We start from the raw sequence: 18,774 nt of genomic DNA, 5'->3' as shown, positions 1-18,774 counted from the left end.
CCTGTTGCCGCATGATACAGGAAAACAAAACTGTCAACATCGCCATTGTTCTTCTTCTGCACAAAGAAGTTGACAATAGAAGCAAGGAAGGATAAGACCCATGTAGAAATTTGGAACAGGAAAAGAAAAGCGTTTTCTCAGATGGATTATTTTTTTTCTTCCCAGACAGATAAGGAGCGAGAGTCTAAAAGCATCATTAAAAACATCAGTCTGTGGTTGCATGGAGTGGATTTATGGCTGGATGCAATGCTGAGAATTGGTATGTGTGGATTTCAAAAAGTGAAGATCTCGATCTTGTTGTTTTTCTTCTTCCAAAAAAACATATTTTCAAGTGTTCTTTTTCCTTTCATCTTTGCAATTTCATCTTACAATTGCATTCTGTTCTTTCTCCGTTGTGTGTCTCCTTTTGTAAAACAATTTGTGCCTTTTCTCAGTTGCCCCTCATCTTTCGTCCTTTTCTGTCCATCTCTTGCAATGATGTATCGGCGCCTGCGGTGAGCTTGCCCTGGACTCATACTCGTCATTGATTTCTGCTGTCCCCACACTGTCCGGACGGAGACCGGTCTCCGGGAGCTTGTTGATTGATCTCGTCATGATCTATCGACTGTTTTGCTGTGCACAATCGCTATGTCTTTCACTTGTCTCCAGCCACTGTCTGCCTTGAAATGGGTTGCCTTTTGCCTTTTTTTCCCCAATAATCATGACTTGCCTTAAAATACTCATATTTGAATGTGACATGCAGCAAAACGTTCTTGTAACCTTGATCCCCAAATCTCATGTAAATCCTTTTTTTGTTTTTGTTTTTTGTTATTAATCTCAGTAAATAGCTGATTAGCTGATTTTGTTTTGAGTAAGCAAATAAAACATGTTGGAAAAGTCTCTATTACAATTTTGTGTTCATTTTCGGAATTGGTAAATTCTGATTTCATTGAATTAAGAGTAACACAATTCAGAAGAAATACTCATGCATCCATCCAAGTATTTTTGAGGTGTACTATAGCATTCATTTTCAAAGCGTTTCCACCAAGTACCACTTACACAAATACCGAGCACTCCAAATACAACCCTTATGTTAAACATTAGAATAGTCATACAGTAGCATAGTGGGTCTAAGTGTCCATAAATATACAACAAATTTTAGCTGAACTGTACTTAGGCAGTGATTCTTTCAAGAGATGAGAGTGAGCCCAAGTATCACGAGTCATACTAGTGCCACATTTTGTGAATCACTGAACAACTGTACAGCGAAGTTGACACATCACAAGAAAAAAAAAAGGCAATTAAATCTATGATGATAATACAAATATTAAAACGGGTGATACATATATTGAAGTGAGCGTTCTTAGACTTTGTTCATTTTTGGAGTTTTATGCAATACTCTGACACGAGGATGTGTAAATCTTTTTTTTTTTTTTTTAAATCTTCTACTAACCTTATGTGGTGAATCTAATAGATTGCTTTGCAAGTCATAATGGCTTAATAGTGTGATGACAATGGTGAGAGCTGCAAATCACACTGCTGTGGGTATAGCAGGGGGGAAAAAAACTCAGCGCTCTAAAGGCATAAAAAGTGAACATTTCTTTCGGCATAAAATTAATATATAGGGCCTCGTTTGCTAAATGTTTTGCTTGTGAAAAAAAGGGTGCAGACTTGATTTCTCACTCAAACCAAAGTGGAAGCTGATCTGTCCGAGCACACCCAGGATTGTATCTGCCAAAGGAACAAAATTGCTGCGTAGTTCACTTTGCACATTCAGACAGTAGTATATGCGTATTAACTTAGGACGCGCATTGTATTTCATTCACGGAACGTGTGGGCTGATTTTGCAGTTTAAAAATAACACTTCCGAAAGGCAGTTACACTCTGGGATAGCTGTGCATAACAATTACTGCGATACTCTGGCAAGCAGGTGGTCCAGGAAAAATGGGAGGCGACAAGGAGAAGGGATTTTTTTCCCGCTCATGTTAACATTTTTTTTTTTGGTAGAAATGAAAATAAATGCGTCTATTCAGCAGTGCAATCTTGGAGCTTCTGAATGACGTCAGGCCTAATTGGAGCCTGTAATGTATTTCTATGCAGTTCAGTTTGTTGCCCTTATTTTTAGCTGTGTGTGTTTCAGTGCACTGCATGTTTGCACTGTGGTTGAGAGAGGAAAGTCATTTCATCTGTGCTGTATGTTGCACATAGAGCATATTTGACAATAAAGCTTGACTTGACTTGACAAAGGAGGGGTCAATATAAATAGCTTGAATGTTCATCAATCGATGGCGATACGATAACGATATATCGCCCTGCCCTAGTCGCAACAATAAAATAATGTAACATATTCATGAAATTAAGTATAATCACATTTCTTGACCTAAACTTCTGACATTTTCTATTAAACACAAAAAATTATAGTTGATCCATTCATTTTATGCAGTCGGAGAGGCAAACTTGACCACAACACGGCAAACCTTGTTAGACATGTTATGCTTATAAAAAGAGTATTACATCGGTAAAAGTAGTCTTTGGCGTACGAAAATGTGTTGCGACAAACTACCCAGTTGTTATTAATGTACAGGATTCAATTTAATCATTTCCATCACACTGTTCGAACATCTTAAACAGGCTCACCGAGTCTGTCTTGCCTACAACTGCTGAAGCCCTCCGGTTGCCTCTGTTGTGTGTGTCAGAATATCAATTCCGATAAGTGTCTCGGTAGATTTATTCTGTCATTAAACACCCTCGAGCCTTGATTTTTCTCGCTTGAGCCAGTGAAAGTTTGCGGGTATATCGACACACCGGTCGAAGTTAATGTCTGGGAGGCATGGTTGGATCCTGAGAGGCAGCTCGAGGCATCTTGTGAGATGCCAACTGGCTCCGGAAAACCAATTCTTATTGGCGTTTGCAATTTGGGGCTGAGCGGACAGGAACAACTGTATGTTAATTGAAAGAAGGAATCGATGCTGCAGTCTTTGTGAGGGCGTCTTTATCCATGCTGTGTTCAAGACTCGTATTTTCGAGTGGGTTGGAAATAAGAGTTTTGCAGCATCCGGTATCAAGTTGTTTTGGTGCCAAATAAACGATGTGACTCTCTCCTAGTGTATTTCACTTTTCCCGTGAAGCTTGTTAAATCTGGTTGTCCCTTGAGTGTATACTGGACTACGGAACTCAAAGTTTACCCTTGTGGGACTGTAAAGAATTGTGTTTTTCTTGTTTCACGGTGGAGGTTGGAGTTATGGCTTAATGGGGACATAAAGGGAGGGGGGGGATTTATGATTATTTGCACTGTTTACAAATAGCTGTGTCTCTGAAATGTTAAAAATAAATTCCAAAGAACTCTTGAGTTTTATGTCTGCTGTTCTGCCCCACCTAACATCCATTAAATCCAGTCATTTTCAAAATGGACTACACAGATGAATCATGTCATGTCGGAAACGACAAGTAAGCCTGGCTGCAGTTTTGGCATAGATTATCATCTGTTAATAATGTTTTTCAGCTTTGTCTGTTGATAACAAACACATATTCAAATATTCAGCACTTTGACATCAACATTCTGATGAAAGTCGTGTTGAGGTCATCTCATTGCTGGTGACTTGATTGATGTTCTTCGGTGCTGTTTTGTAACAATCTGGCTAAATGGGTAAACATGCCCTCGTTATGGGCCACCATAGTAGAGGGTTCTACATGGTGGGAATTTACAGTGTTTGTACATCATCACAAACAGCTCTCCTTTCGATTAGATCGTATGGACGGAAAGATTTTTCAAAATCCTCCTCAAGCTTCTTTTTTTTTCCGTTCAGCACTTAGCAAAGCCACACATTCAGTAAAAGAAGATCATTTCAATCAATTAACCACTTATTTCATTTTGTGCACTCATCCGTTGCGAGCAGCGTCCCTGCCTTCTCCTTTAGTCCAAAAACGTTGGATTAGTAACTAGTTGAACATAGTTTGTAGAGCCGTGAAGTGACTTGTCATTACAACTGCTAGCAGCTAGAGTTTTTGTGTTTGGCAATGTCATGCGCCACACTGCTACATTAAGTGAGCTGTGTGATTCAGCGTCTGCTGCCTCCACTAGCGTAAATGCAATCAAACTTTTATGGCGGCACAATTTATTTGTATATTTGTCTTCCACCATTACTCAATGTGGATTGTGACATGAAACCTTTTTAGATATTCAATATTCTGTCTTTGTCCATATCAGAATGTATCATTATTCGAGCGAATTGGTGTTGGATGTTCTCATTTTGTCAGCAGTGAGACAGCGTCGAAAAAATCTGTATGAGAATGGATTGGAAACGGAGGAGACGGTCACAGAGAGACAGCAGCCCTTTTGAAATGTGGCCTCAAAAAGCAATACAAAGATTTCATTGTTGTACCTACCAAGAACATCATGAATTTCATGACCTTTGCTTCAAAACATAATAATGAGAAGCGTCTGGCGTATCAACTGACGCATTATTTACAAATACTAGAACAAGGCATCTGTTTGTAAGAGTGATTGTAAAATGTCAGAACATTTCCAAAGCTTTGTGGCTTGTACATGGACAGTGAGTTGCGGGGTTTCTTCGGGAGAACTCTTGAGTTGTGTTGCAGGACATGTCATCTGTGAGATGGCAGGACACTTGCAGATAGATGAAATTGCAACAGCCTACTCGTTAATATTGACGGAGGCTACATAACAATGTGGGTGCGCAGATATCAAACCTCAGCGCTATATATTACATTTTTATAGACCTTCCAACAGTTCAGAGATCGCTGGAATCCACAGTTAGCCACGTTCTGATTCAGTTAACTACAGGTATCAATCCCTGCGGTGCAATTGATGGATGAAACACTGACCCTCTCGTTGCTGAATAATTATCATTTCTGATAGCATGCCTACCATAGAACAAAAGCAACTGGTTGGACCCAATGTGTTTTCTGTCTCATGGCCAGTGTAATGCTTGCTTTCACGCCAAGCTGCACAGTCACTTTCAACTCTCAAATGTTTGGCCAGCAAAATGTCTCCAGGGTTGGTTGGATTTATTGAGTGTCAGAAGGACACACACTTTTAATTGTTATAACAAATCATTATGTATACCTGTCTAGAGGATTATTTATTTATTTTATTTTTGAGACATAGTTTGGTTTCATTGCATTACTTTCAAATCTCAAGCTGGAACATTGTGGGATTCTGCTCTTGCAAAGCATGGTTGTGTCAGAATAGTCTTGTGTCATGCTGTTTGTAACATTAGACTTGTAAGAGCCCATTGAAAAGGAAAAAAAAATATTCTGTGTGGTGCACAGCATTTGGGGCGCTGCATTTGGACATGTATTAATGTTATTAATTGACACGTAATTGATTCATGATCGGCAAACAAAATCTCACATGGTGTGGCCCGAACGTTTATATTTTCCACGTTTAAATGCAGCTCCATTTTGGATGTTGAATATTCCAGCATTTTTATAAATTCAGCAGTAGTGAGCTTCATTGAATTTTGTAGAATTGAATGCAACATTCATAGCAATACGGAAAATTCGATTCTATTGAGTTTCAATGCACTCTATCAATGGCCCAATACCTCTTAAAAAACATGGATCTTTCATGCTTTACTTAACCTTTACCATTTTAATGTATCTGATTATTTGAATAAATCATAGTCTGTACTTTTTGCGATACTGTGCACATTATAGGGAAGTGCACGCCTGTGAAAGGCTGCTTTCAGATCAGTCAAGCCATGAGGTGTTAAATGTGTGATGGAGGAGTTTTATATTTTATATTTTATGCGTGAGACGGACATGTCACTTAAACACTCATTAAGTTGGCTATTCAGTTTTAGCAGACTACAAATCCTTCCTGTTTAATCTTGTACCGTCATGCTCCATTACCCAATGTGACCAAAATGTGGCTGAGCTGATCTTAATCATTGTGTCGCTACACTTGTAATACCGGCTGTTTTGAAACATTCTTTTAGACAGAAATATCAGTCCTCATCTTTTGATCAGTGCGGCAAGTCTTTCATTGGGTCCCGTAGACATGGAGGTTTGAAAATCGCCAATCAAATCATGCGGTCCACTACAGATTAAAATAGAAAGACATTTTTATGCCAATGGACAAGAAGAGTAATCCCGACGTTTATTGTGAAATGTATTACTGCTGGGGATAAAGCTCAACATTCATAATGTCAATGTTGAGAAAATGAGTAACATGCTTTAATAAGTCAAAAGTGACAAAACCTCTCTACTCACAGATACAAAACCTTCTAAATAAGAGAATAAATCAAAGTTAAACAGAAAGAATTGGAGATAGGCTGGGCATATAATACTTAGGATTGGAAAGATGTGTTTTTTTTTTTTTTTTTTTAACTCTTGGCAAGACCTTCACCCTGCAGTAGGCTCATAATTGTCGAGAAGAATGACTCGAACAGAGTGTCACAATTGCGTTAGAAAAGTCCATAAAACGAATTCCTTGCTACATACTGTAGTTCATGGTCATCTTAAAAAGTTGTTTTCTTGGAATGTGGAGATGATTTACAAAAAGAACCAAGCCTTGGAACAAAGGCAAATTTATGTTTATGCAGTGTTGTAGCGGGGAGGGTCTCAAGAATGCCTCGCTGTCATGGCCGTAGTTTGTAATCAAGCTTCAGTTGTTTGAATTTTTTTCACTCATTGTTTTGGTTGTTTGAGTTTACCGAAAATAAATAAATAAATAAATAAATAATAAAAATACGTTCTAATGTTAAAAGAAACTAATAACTGCCTCTCCTCTTATGATCAATAAGTATACAATTGGTATATGTTGGTAGACAGTCACTTGTAGAATTGACTTTCAATGTTTTCTTGATTCAAGAAGTAGGAACAATAGATTTGGATATTTTTTTACTGACATTTTTTTTCATCGACTGAAAGGGCTGCTATGTTTCCCTAGATGCACATAAAAAATACTGAGGCTATCAAATTAATTATGGACAAAATTTTAAAAATGTTCTTCGCAAATGGCGTACTTATGGTACTTATCATTTTAATGTTTCAGGGCAAGGCCGCTGAGATCTTTGAAATGGGATTAGACTAATGCAGGGTAGAAAAAAAATAAATCTGGCACATCTAATTTAAATAACAGTGATGATCCTGTTTCTGCAACAAACAAGCTTTAGGCAACATGGTGGGAGTTATTACCGGTAATTTCTACCAGCGAGATGATTGATGACATCATGATCAATAGAGCCAGTATTAATTTTTTGGTTGTATACACACAATATTTATACTTCAAAGATACTTCATACAAATACAGTAATTTCCTCAAGATTTTCATTAAGCTTTGTTCTGATAGACTCACTCTGACTGGAAAGTAGCGCTTAAATGCAAATTGGGTGGTGGGGGGACTTTCTCTGTAGGTAAATAAAACAAAATGGATATTTAAGAGGATGTTTTTTGCAGTGTTGCAAGCAAAACACATTGCCTTCATAACACTCGTTTTAGGATCAACTATTAGAGAGAGCTCCATACAAGATTTTAATCTTTTGACAAAGTAATTAAATTTTCAAAGAGGAGTCTTGGCACAGCCTGACAAACATACTCGAAGAGAGACAGGCTGAAGTTGCCTTTAATCATAACGTAAGTAGAGCTTACACGGTGGATTAGTAGGAGAGATGGGATAGTTGAAAGGGATACAGGAGTACAGGATAACAGGAGAGTCAGGATAACAATGCGCAGGACTCAGTTTGCTGGACGAGCGGTTTCGAAACAAAGCGAAATAAGCAGCAGCCGCTTGCCATCTGGGTGAGGCTTCTGCTTTCAATCCAGGCTGATTACTAGTGATGGGGTGTGACAGAGGGCAGCAAGCAAACACAACAGCTGTCACTCATCTTGGACCTTTTTGGTTTTCAAGTGTCACCTAATCATCACTCAGTCTGCTGCAAGAAAGAGAGGTACCTGGAGAAAAACTGACCATCTACTCAGGAATAATGCACATTTCTTGAAAGGATATGCTGACTTTTATGGAGCAATACCCCCAGTACTTGTACAAATTAGAATCGGCTGACAAACCACACTATTATACTACTTTCCTATGGTGCAAGAAAGATGCTGCTTCCCAGGGTTTTAAATGGCTTCACATTTCCAGACCGTTTTCTGTGTGTTTGTTTGTTTGTCTGTTTTGTTTGTTTGCACGTGGCTTGTAAGGGTTTCCTGAATGGAGAGGCTGTGAGAAAGCCAAGGACATGCTTTAAAAAGTCAATATGGGAAAACGGTATTGGGCCATCTACACATTACACTTCCAGGGGCTTTTATGACACCATTTTCTAAATCCATAGGCACAGTCGTGCAGCGTGTGTTGTCAAGCGCTGGGGACGAGTCACGTACTTGCATCCCCTTGAACCATGGCTGTGTAGAATTTCCTGGGTCCCTATATATATATATATATATATATATATGTATATAGATATAGATAGATATATATAGATAGATATATATACACACACACACACACACACACACACACATAGGCCGCCATTTTCATGAAATGCATTTCTAGGTAACTGTCACTTGTGTGTAAAGTGCAAACACTGGACTGCACAATGATATACTCACACTGTCATGGTTCTGTTTGTGGCCATCAGGTGGCGCTCTAGGGCTCCGCCTGCAGCTGCACACCCGTTGGTCGTTGTGTCATTAGTTGTCTGTTTTAAAAGGACTCCTGGCATGACTGCTCGTTGTCGAGTCATTTTTTGTTCTGTCATGTTTGTTTTTGTCATGGTTCTGTTACTGTTAGTTTTTTTCTACTTTTGGTGTGCTACTCTGATTCGTGACACACATGGTTTTGCCCAATGAAATACATCATGAGCATTAGTCCTGAAAAAAATGAAGCCCTATCGTTTCATACTCGGCAAAAAGTCGACTGAGTGAGATTCTACTTTTGATGCGAAAGATGCAACTCCGGATGATCTTTTGATGACACAAAATACATTTTGGAAATCAAGTAGACCACAAAGTAGAGCAGACATGTTGCTTATCAGCTGCACATATACACACGCACGCACACACACACACACACACACACACACACACACACACACACACACACACACACACACACACACACACACACATATACGGGACAATGCTGGAATTAATACAGTGTGTCCTCCTTTCCTTGCGATGAACAGAGTGCACACACACACACACACACATACACACACATATATACGGGACAATGTTGGAATTAATACAGTATGTCCTCCTTTCCTTGCGATGAACAGAGTGCTGTTTGGTCCACTGTCTCAATGACTGCACTCACATTATGGACCAACGCCGCAAAAGACGCCACCTGCGCTGGGCGAATGCGGAGGTTTTATAGAACGGACAGATTCTCCCTCGGGCAATTAAGCTCATCTCCCTCCGCTTGCTCGTGAAAATTAACCGGCTTGGCATTGGTTTTTAAAGTCCACTGTGTGGCTTGTCCCATCTCAAACTGTAAATGATTCCTCTTCGCTGAAATGTTCACTGCACACGCGTCTGCCTGTTCTTGTGCTTAAGGTTTTTTTTTATTAGGGAAGTCAAGTTGCCTATTTAGATCAAAGTGACAAATGGTACTAACTTGTCCCTAAATGGCCCTAACTTGAATGCTGTGGTGTTATGGAAGTGTAACGCAATAGCCAGGTTGTCACTGGATTCTTACTTTTACAAGGCAGTATTTTGTATGCAAATTTGGGGTTACGCAGGGATTTTATGCAATGTTTTGAAAAAAAAGCTCAAGACTACTGCAATTCGTGGTGGTGTTTGGTTGTAACACTTGTCGCACTTTCTTTTTTTTTTATTTTCCCTTGAAAATAGTGTTTTTCTAAAACCACCAAAAAAAACCCCAAATAAACAAAACTTATTTTTCTTATGTTCCTTCTTCTCCTTTCATCTTGGCAGTTGCCGTTAATCTTCCAAACAATGAATTGAAGCCACAGACTCTATCAGACCCATTATCGACTGCGGCAGTCTTTTCTTATTTATGTTCCATTTTTCATTTTACCTCTCTTCCTCACTCAGCCACTCTGCTGTTGTCTCAGTGACCGCCATGTAATGCCTTGGATGAATAATGCAGGCAGCGAACAAAAATAGAAGCACTGATTTTTTTTTATTCTTGGCTCAGAATTCAACTGAATAGTTGTAACTAAATCTTTTTTTTTTTTTTTTTTTTTTACACACTGCTTCAAGAAAAGTGGAATTTGGGTGTGAATGTATTGTGGCTCTGCAAGCAGTATTGATACCAAGCAGATTAAAACGGCTGATTGCTAGATCATGGCTCTGATGCTCTGATTTCACCTCAGTAATTTGTAGTGCTGAGCCAAGCTTGCCAGGACAATCTTAATGGCTACCTGAGGTGATCGGGGTCATGTTGGCACCCGCTCTGTTAAATTTCAGTGTTTCTCTTCCATGTGCAACAGTGTTATTTTGCCATTTAAAGTGTGTCTAAAGAAGTATTCGAATTCAGTCACACTCTGCTCGTATATGCAAGGGGTGACTACACTGGCTTCATTGTGGTAGGAAGTCAAGTGATGAAAAGATCAGAGTCTCGCAGCCTTTACTTATTAGATGATATGTTGAACCATAGTCATTTTAGTGGGGCAGGGCCGACACTCTGGAATAGTTACATCAATGATCCAGTTCCGGTATGTGCAAAGTTTGACGCTGTGATCTTTGGTCAAAAAATCAGACCAAGCATCCTGGATTGATTTCCAGTCACTCATAGAGACAAACAACCGTTCACACTTGCCTTCAAACTGTCATTCAGTGGGAACTGAGCCATGCTGGCTGCACAGATGTAAAGTGAACGCACCACTAAGACAAAATACTTCACTCAATGTTTTTTTCTACCCATAGTTAATACAGAGCAATCATTCATTCATTGCAGAATCTAAAATGTTTTTCTCCTTAAATCTACACAACCAACATGGAGCACGAATAGTTTTGCACACCAACTCAGGCTGCCCAAGCCTTGTTGCATGAACTGATGAAGCCTTCTCAGATGAGAAGTGAAACATCTTCCAAGACAAAAATTTCAGTTCACTTTCAATTCAGTCTTGATTGCAGACAAAGGAGGTCCATATCGATCGAATAGAAATATAAACAGATCAGGGAAAAATCAAATAAAAGATGGAAAATATTGTAGTCCATTTAGTTCATTTATAGGCTGTCTCGCATGTACTTTCTTAGCCTGGATGAAAACCGATAGCAGCTCTTAGGGCTGGTTAAACCCTCTATGAGAGCGTTCCCTAAGTTCTCCAGGCGTTACATAAAAGATCAGTCCAGCTGCTATCCATTCAATGCCCTAAAAAATAGACTGGATGAATGAGAATGTTCACAAGCAAGCACTTTTGGGGAATATTTTCCTTAGTTCCTAGCCTTTGTCAGTCACCCAGCCCATTGGACACGACTGGCACATGCCAACTTTTGCATTGCCCTATGGGGCTTTAATGTTAAAGCCCTATGAAATCTGCCTAGCAACAGACTTGCAAACGTGACTTGAGAAATGTTGCACTACTTGTCCTTGCAGTGATACTCTCGACTGCATTAGAGAGAGCCTATTTGTGTTATAAAATATGAACACACTTGTCAGTTGAGAAGCCGAGGTTGGAAACATTCCAAGTATTTTGTGTCAATAGTCAAGGGGTGTTGTGGGTGCAAATCAATGCTCCTGAACATGAGAAGCACTTTTGCTGTGTTCAATATTGAACTGCAAAGTGTTTAGGCAAAAGTAGCCTTTCTTTTCCAGAAAATTGAAGTGGGTGTTAAGATTGTAACAGCCTCTGATTGTTCAGTGTTCTGCGCGCTGTGTCCAACTTGTCCTCTGTATTGCCAAGTCTCATTTTGCTCATTCTTTCTTTCTTTCTTGTCTCCCACAGTCTATTGGTTCATTTTCCGTTGTCAGTTTCTGTGACTGTTTTCATGACATTGATGTCTTAGAAGCTGCTCCATTTCTATCATGCTCTTCCACTGACATGTCCAATAGTGTGCCTATCAAATCTTAAAGCAAAGAGACAGCACATCTTTTTGCAGTGTACGCTTTAAATTTCAACACCTCTGAGGTCGTCTAAGTCTGACTCTACAATTTAACTCTGCGTGTGTTTTGCTTGCTCGTTAGGCTTTTTTTTTTTTCCAAAAGAGGAATGCAACTACCTAGGCAAGAAGTGTTAAATGATGAGAGGGAAAGAATAAACACCAGCTGGATCACTTTCAGCAACCAGAATTTGTACTTGTAGTTCTCATGCGATGCATGGCAAAACGCTTTGTGGCAAATTGCAAAATAACCACTGCGTATTTAATTTGACTCACCGTGTTAGCAACTAAATTCACCCGTAGCCATTGAGTTATACTGTATATGGTCATGATTTTCTCATAAGCACACGTTTTTAAAATAAAACTGCACCCAAGTATAACGGCATTGGACTACAAACAGCAAAGAGACATTAATAAGTGCAAAGTAAAGTGTGCGATGTATAATTATGCAGACTAACTTTTCTAAATTTTACCTGCACTTAACACAAGAGTCTCCTGCTTTAGTATTCTATTCAGAGACACGAGGTTCTGACAAAATATAAAATGGATGCACAGTAAATTGCTGCTTATGAGTTTCCACCTGGGTCTCAAAGGAAAACGATTTTCAAATATGTGTGAAAATGAATACAAATAGAGAAATAGGCAGTAGATATATTTGCCAATCTACACGGGGTGGGGGAAAAAAAGCTCACAATGCAATACCGTTGCGAGGTGTTTGAGATTTTCTTTTATGATTCACGCACTTAACCTGTCCAACACACACTCAGTTACAAGGCAGCATGACGGTTTTCAAAAGATGAAATTGTCAAAAGTACTTGCCAAAACAGTGACTAATTAAGAAATCCAAATGTCAAATGTGTCGACTTCAACACAGTGCTGAGCGTGTAGACAGCTGAACAGGGTGTCGATAGCTGTCATGGCCGCCTGCCATATCGGATTGGTTGATTTTTGACCCAACCAAAATATTACAGGCATATCATGTTTAATTTGAACCCACAATTTGGTTAGTTTCCCCGAGAAATAACCCAGAATTTTGACCCAACACAAACAATCCAAAAATTAAGTCAATCAAATAACCCGACTGTTTGTAGAGGGCAGATCTGAGCTCTACTTTGCCTCGGTCTAGCACTTGGACTCGAACCCTCCCTGCAGTCTTGTGTTTGTTTGTGTTAATAAGGGAGAATCATCAGACTCATTGATATTCTAGGACACACTGGCTCTTTAGTTTTGCTCTGATCAGCAAGGACACAAGTGTGGATGTGTGTCTGCACTGTGTGAACATGCATGAAGGGAACAGCTAAATCCCAGTGCAGCGGTGAAATGGATTGATAAGTCAGTCTGCAAATCAATCATGGACTCATTTGGAATCGTGCATGACAATGCATGCAACAATCATGTTTAACTACTGGTAGCATTAAACGTCGTGAGCTTGAATGTTCCCTAGTTCACTTTGTTTTAAATCATGTAATGTTCTAAGTGAAAGTCATTTGGCTGATAGCGTTATAAAGATTTCATAAACAGTTGCTTTCACTCGCGTGATTTGTCTTCCCCTGGGTTGCTGTTTTGCAATTTTTAAAACATGAGACAGTTTAACAAGCTCCTTAACATCAGTTTTTATTACCACGGACACACGATGATACCGTTCTTGGGCTCAGTGCCAGGACAAATTAGATCTGCTTCTAATTTCAAGACCGAAAGAATCTCCGTCTTATAGTTGTAGATGATATTCAGTTATAAGGGCAAAAATAAGGCGCAACGTCGGTCAACAACTTAAACTGAGGCTTTGTAGTTGCATCGATAAGCAGACTTCGGGTCGATTGAGCTGAGCAAGCATTTTTGGAAAATGAATGGACAAGATCATGACTTTTCCAGGATAATCATATATTATCTGCTTTGCAGCCATCATAGTCTGGTTGGCCTGATAATGAAAGCTGATTAGCTGTCAGCTCAATTGTCCTCTCACATGCATCCCGGTTCACCAATGTCACAGGAACTTTTGCAAAAAGTCATCACATTTAATGTTTTTTTTTTCTTTAATCCTTCTAAGAGTAGGTGCTGGATTTTGTCAGTGTGAATTTAGTATTTTCAAATCTCCATGTACAGTATTGTGATAAGTCTTGGGGAGCTATTAGATTTGCCGTTATGACAGTTTTATAATGACCATGTAGCCTACAATCAGATCTTTGCTCAGGCTGAAATGTTAGCAAATGTGAAAAAAATGGCATGCCATTGTGGAGTTAGTTTGCCCATCTATTTATTAGTTGCCTTTGTGATTGTATCGAGTGGACATTTACATTTATGGCATAATGATTTTCAAATAAATAACTTCACTAGCCAGGTTGAACTGACTGTTCACCTTAATTTAGAGTTACAATCAAACGATGGAGCATTTATTCTTACAATGTCCATAACTTCTGTTTCCATGCCAGTGTTGCACTGAGCAGAATTACACTGCCATGGAACGGCTGTGTCATGGTCTGAATTCAAATGTAAGCTTCGGCTGATGTCATGCTGTTTTTCCTCAAGCCACAAATCCATTGAGAGTGTCCACAGGGCCTCAGCTGGTTGCAGTCAAGGGGTGCACGCTGTTTTGCCTCAGTTGCTTCCAGATACCATAAACAGTCAAGGCCACATTTCATGATTATACTATTCTCTTATCAGCACTTGGCTGGTTGCAGTTTGGATTGCCCATATACTGTCCTACATTGTAGAAAACGAGAAGAAAGAAAATTGGTTACCTATAACATTGCTTCATTCTAAATGTTTCTTTCATGAAATTCAGATGCCATCTGATTGAGGATGACTATATGACACGATCAACACATTTGAAAGCTTTACAATCAGGCTGTCAAATTCATTTTTGTCTCGGCCACATTGTAGTTACAGTTTCCCTTGAAGGACCGTTATGACTGTGAAACTGTAAAAAGAAGTCAAGAATAATTGTTTCTTCAACTACTTATGTTACTGTAATGTGGAAACAAGAAAATGCTGACAATATCTGTTATTTATTACATATGACATTTTGGAACAGATATTAGGAAGCATCATGGAAGTTGACGTGATTTGCTTTCGCGGCTCACATAAAATGATGTGGCGGGCCAGATTTGGCTCCCTGGCCTTGAGTTTGACACATGTGCTTTAGATCATCATCAATATTTCTATTATTATTGTTAATTCAAAGTTCCTCCTCCATTTTAATTTCCCTACCCAGTGAGGCAATTACCTTCACACTGCTTTCTGCATGTGCCTTGCCGATAGAGGTCAGAACGTGACTGTTCACGGCATGCGTCGGACTCTTTTAGTTACTCTGGTAGCTGACAGAAGGGAAGTCTGTTGTCACACTTCTTCATCATTAGCTTCCCTGCCTTCCCTCATCTCGCTCCCTTGAAAGTTAAAAAAGTAATCAAAGAGTCAGCATCTGACAGCTGTCGACTCACTTCTTCTGCTCCCAAAAATATTTTGCAAAAACTGGCACCTTCTCCACAGATACCCTCAGTTGCAGGGTGCTGAAAACCCCTCAAACTTGTCACAGGGGAGGCACACATTTTTAAAATCTCTGCTAAATGGAAGATGCTTCACCACTTATTTGCTCCCCTGGTCCTACCGTAGGAACAGCAGGCTTTTATCTCCTCTTTGCGGAGGACTTTTTGCTCCCTACTGGTCCGTCCTGTCCTTCACATGACCGCGTTAACTTTAATATGCCTCAGAGCATATGGAGACTTTGGGTGGTGGCGTTGCACAGCACATTTGTGTAGACATTGCAGTCTTTGGGAAGGATGTCCTTCTCAAAAGACTCAACAGTACTCTGGAAAAAGTTCGGTTTTTTTTCATTGTCAAAACAAGTCTGACAAAACTGTAGAGACTGAAGTAGTTACTAATCTTAGCGAAACAAAACCATTTGCACACGTACACAAGCGACTCGTCCTCCTCGAAATATGTTGTCTTTATACTAAGTTACGAATTTGACAAAGCGGAGGAGTCTTATAAGCGCTAATGCAGCGACAGCACTGTAGTCTGCCATTATTTTAACTTTTCAAGTGTCCGTGCATACTTAAACCTACACAAAAAGGAGAACTGAGTCATTCTCACAAACATCCACTCGAATGCCTGTAAATGACAGTAAATGATCTTGCCGTGGTTATTGTATGTACATACAATAACCACGGCAAGATCAACTCTCAACCAAGACCAAGTATGGTTGGTAAGGTTTGTAGTAACTGTTAAGAATCATAATTTACTGTACATATGTCCTATTTGTAATGGCATGCAATTAACTACAAATGCAAATATTGTACATCAGAAACGTGACTGGCTAGTTGCCATCAGCAAATTAGTGTCAACGGGAAATCAAGTAGTGTTTGGCTGCACTTCAGAAATATGAAGCACTGAGCATTCTGAGAGTGGTAAGTGTGCATGATAAGCTCTCATTATAATGCTCCCTCTACTAAAAAGCCTCGACAGTGGTGCCGAGGCGAGGAATGCAACAACTTTAGTACCAAATTGTGGCGATGAGGGGATCTGTCATGTTTATGGCCTTGAAGAAAAGCGGCGGTTTTAAGACTGAATGGGAATGATGCCAACCCTCTCGGTTTCATTAGAGGTCTCCTTAAAAATAAATTCAAACATGTGTTTGGGTTTGCTTTTGGACATACAATACATACAAAGTGTTTACAGGATCATGTTTTTAGCACACTTTCAAAAACAAACGACGGGTAAAGTTACAAAGACGACAGGGCAAATTGCAGAAATTCATAAGCACAGTATTGCTATTAGTGGCTAGGCGCAAAATGCCAAAGAAGTAATTGTTTCATACATTTTGCCCTGTTTGTTTTTTGATTTTTTTCTTTCTAATCAGCATTGAGCACAGCAATCAGGAGGATGCGCAAAGACATTTTGACTCAAATTATGTCGAAGTTCAATTTTGTTGAGATACTGCTTGGACTTTCTGTAACATAAAACACCGGATGCCTTTGCTAGAAGCAAATCAGTAACAATTTTGAGGAACACCCTCTTTAATTTCAACTATATTTGTTATTTATTGTTAAATAATCTGTAAAGCGCTTTTGGTTCAGCCGCAGCTTTTATGAAAGCGTTATATAAATAAAGATGTATTATAAGGTGAAACTGTTTTGCTTGGCAACTGATGGTAGTAATGTAGTAAATGGAATAAAATCATCAATTATCAAACCCGACATTGGAAAATGCTTACTTTATATTGTCTGGATTAAATTACTTCGAGCTTCTCCTCTCGGGAATTCATTAAAACATTACTCCCTTGCCTCTAGCTTCTTCAGAATACTGCAGCAAGGCTTCTCACTGAGTCCAAACAGAGGACATCACATCACCCCATCGTTTGTTCATTTAGCATCGTTATATCGATTGCTGCAAATTGTAGAATTGACTTTTGGATTTTACAGATGAATTAGTTCCTGTTGTTGTGTCCTTTCTTTGTCCTCAACCGGTTTTATTTTACGTGTGATAGAACGAATGAGAGTTGCTAAACCGTATTCATATTTGTGATTGTGTCAAATTTTGTTCGAAATATGTTTTAACCCTTCTGCGAAATATGTTTTCTCTGGGTTGTTTTCAAATGTAAATAAATATATAATTTTGAAAAACATATTTTGACATTCTTTTTAAACTTGACAACTCATTGTCACGTGTTTTGGACGAGTGGGACCAATTTGAGCGATGTCAATGACGTATTCATAGTGTATGGCTTTGATCTATTTTTGTTTGTTTATCAACAGTCCTATTTAGGGATGTTTTACGCAGAATGGATAATTATAGGTGCTAAATCAATTTATCACCCAAAAGTGGTGGATTTGAGATTAAATTGGGCTACCGTAGTTTTTGTCCGTTTTCAGTTAAAAATGGTGCAGCGTAATCCCTCAAATGGTGGATTAAGAACGAATGTTGAAGACGGTTCGAGAGGTTTCAAGAAGGGAAATAACCCTTAGCATGAGAATGTGTGATGTCCTCAGCTGAGTATAATGGACAGTTTAAGCTTCTAGCACTCCCATCAATGAGACAGGCCTGCGGTTTAAGCTAATGATGGTACTTCATCTCTGTTGTTGAGAGTATGCATGATGATGGATGGATTTTGTGCCTCTGTGCATAGATGGATATGTGAGTCGATGGCAGGATTAAACCGCTGATTTAGACTCAAGTTTTCCTTGCATAAATGTCTCTTTAGGATGAATTATCTTGTAATTTGAGGGAAATAAGTGTGTTGAATTTCCTTCTCTTCAAGGATGACGAGCCGATTACAGGAGTTTCCAACGGCAGAGGCCACTCCCACATCCGCAAGTTTCTTTCTGAGCAGCATAAGAAATTGCCATGGAAACCAGAGGTAATTACTTTTTTTTTGGGGGGGGGGGCATCCTCAATCAGCCTTGAGTATTTGTTGTGAGGGCCTGCTATCTTTTACACACAGGTGCTGTTGCTTTGTCTATTTGTGACTCATCACCCAATTATTGGTGACTCACACAGTGCAAACAAGTAAAACTTGAATAGCCAAACCTTAACTAGAAAGCATATCATTGGTATTCTGGAACACATTTTCCTCTTGTGAAATATGATTTAACTGAAAATGCGATGTTTCTTTGCTTCATGTTACAAAGAAAGTTCATCATTCACATCTGAGCTCTTTTTTAGGAAATATGTACCTGTACATGCCTGGAATGAAATTTCATCAAAACCCATTAAAAGATGGCAGACAGGGCTACTGAGCGGTGGCTTTTTCTGTAGATAAGGAAAAATCTA

General features: G+C 39.2%; 1 protein-coding gene across 1 annotated transcript in view; it reads left to right on the top strand.

Annotated features, from left to right (window-relative positions):
* b4galnt4a (beta-1,4-N-acetyl-galactosaminyl transferase 4a) overlaps positions 1–18,774 on the top strand; it is a 153,266-nt gene that overhangs the window by 76,008 nt on the left and 58,484 nt on the right. The window contains exon 3 of the mRNA XM_019894248.1: positions 18,263–18,361. Coding sequence (XP_019749807.1) covers positions 18,263–18,361 — 99 coding nt within the window. The remainder of the gene's footprint in view (positions 1–18,262; positions 18,362–18,774) is intronic.

Source organism: Hippocampus comes, unplaced genomic scaffold (assembly GCF_001891065.2).
Source record: "Hippocampus comes isolate QL1 unplaced genomic scaffold, H_comes_QL1_v1.1 scaffold104, whole genome shotgun sequence".
NCBI lineage: Eukaryota > Metazoa > Chordata > Actinopteri > Syngnathiformes > Syngnathidae > Hippocampus > Hippocampus comes.
The sequence above is the reverse complement of the archived record's forward strand: the minus strand, read 5'-3'. Positions and strand labels throughout refer to the sequence as shown.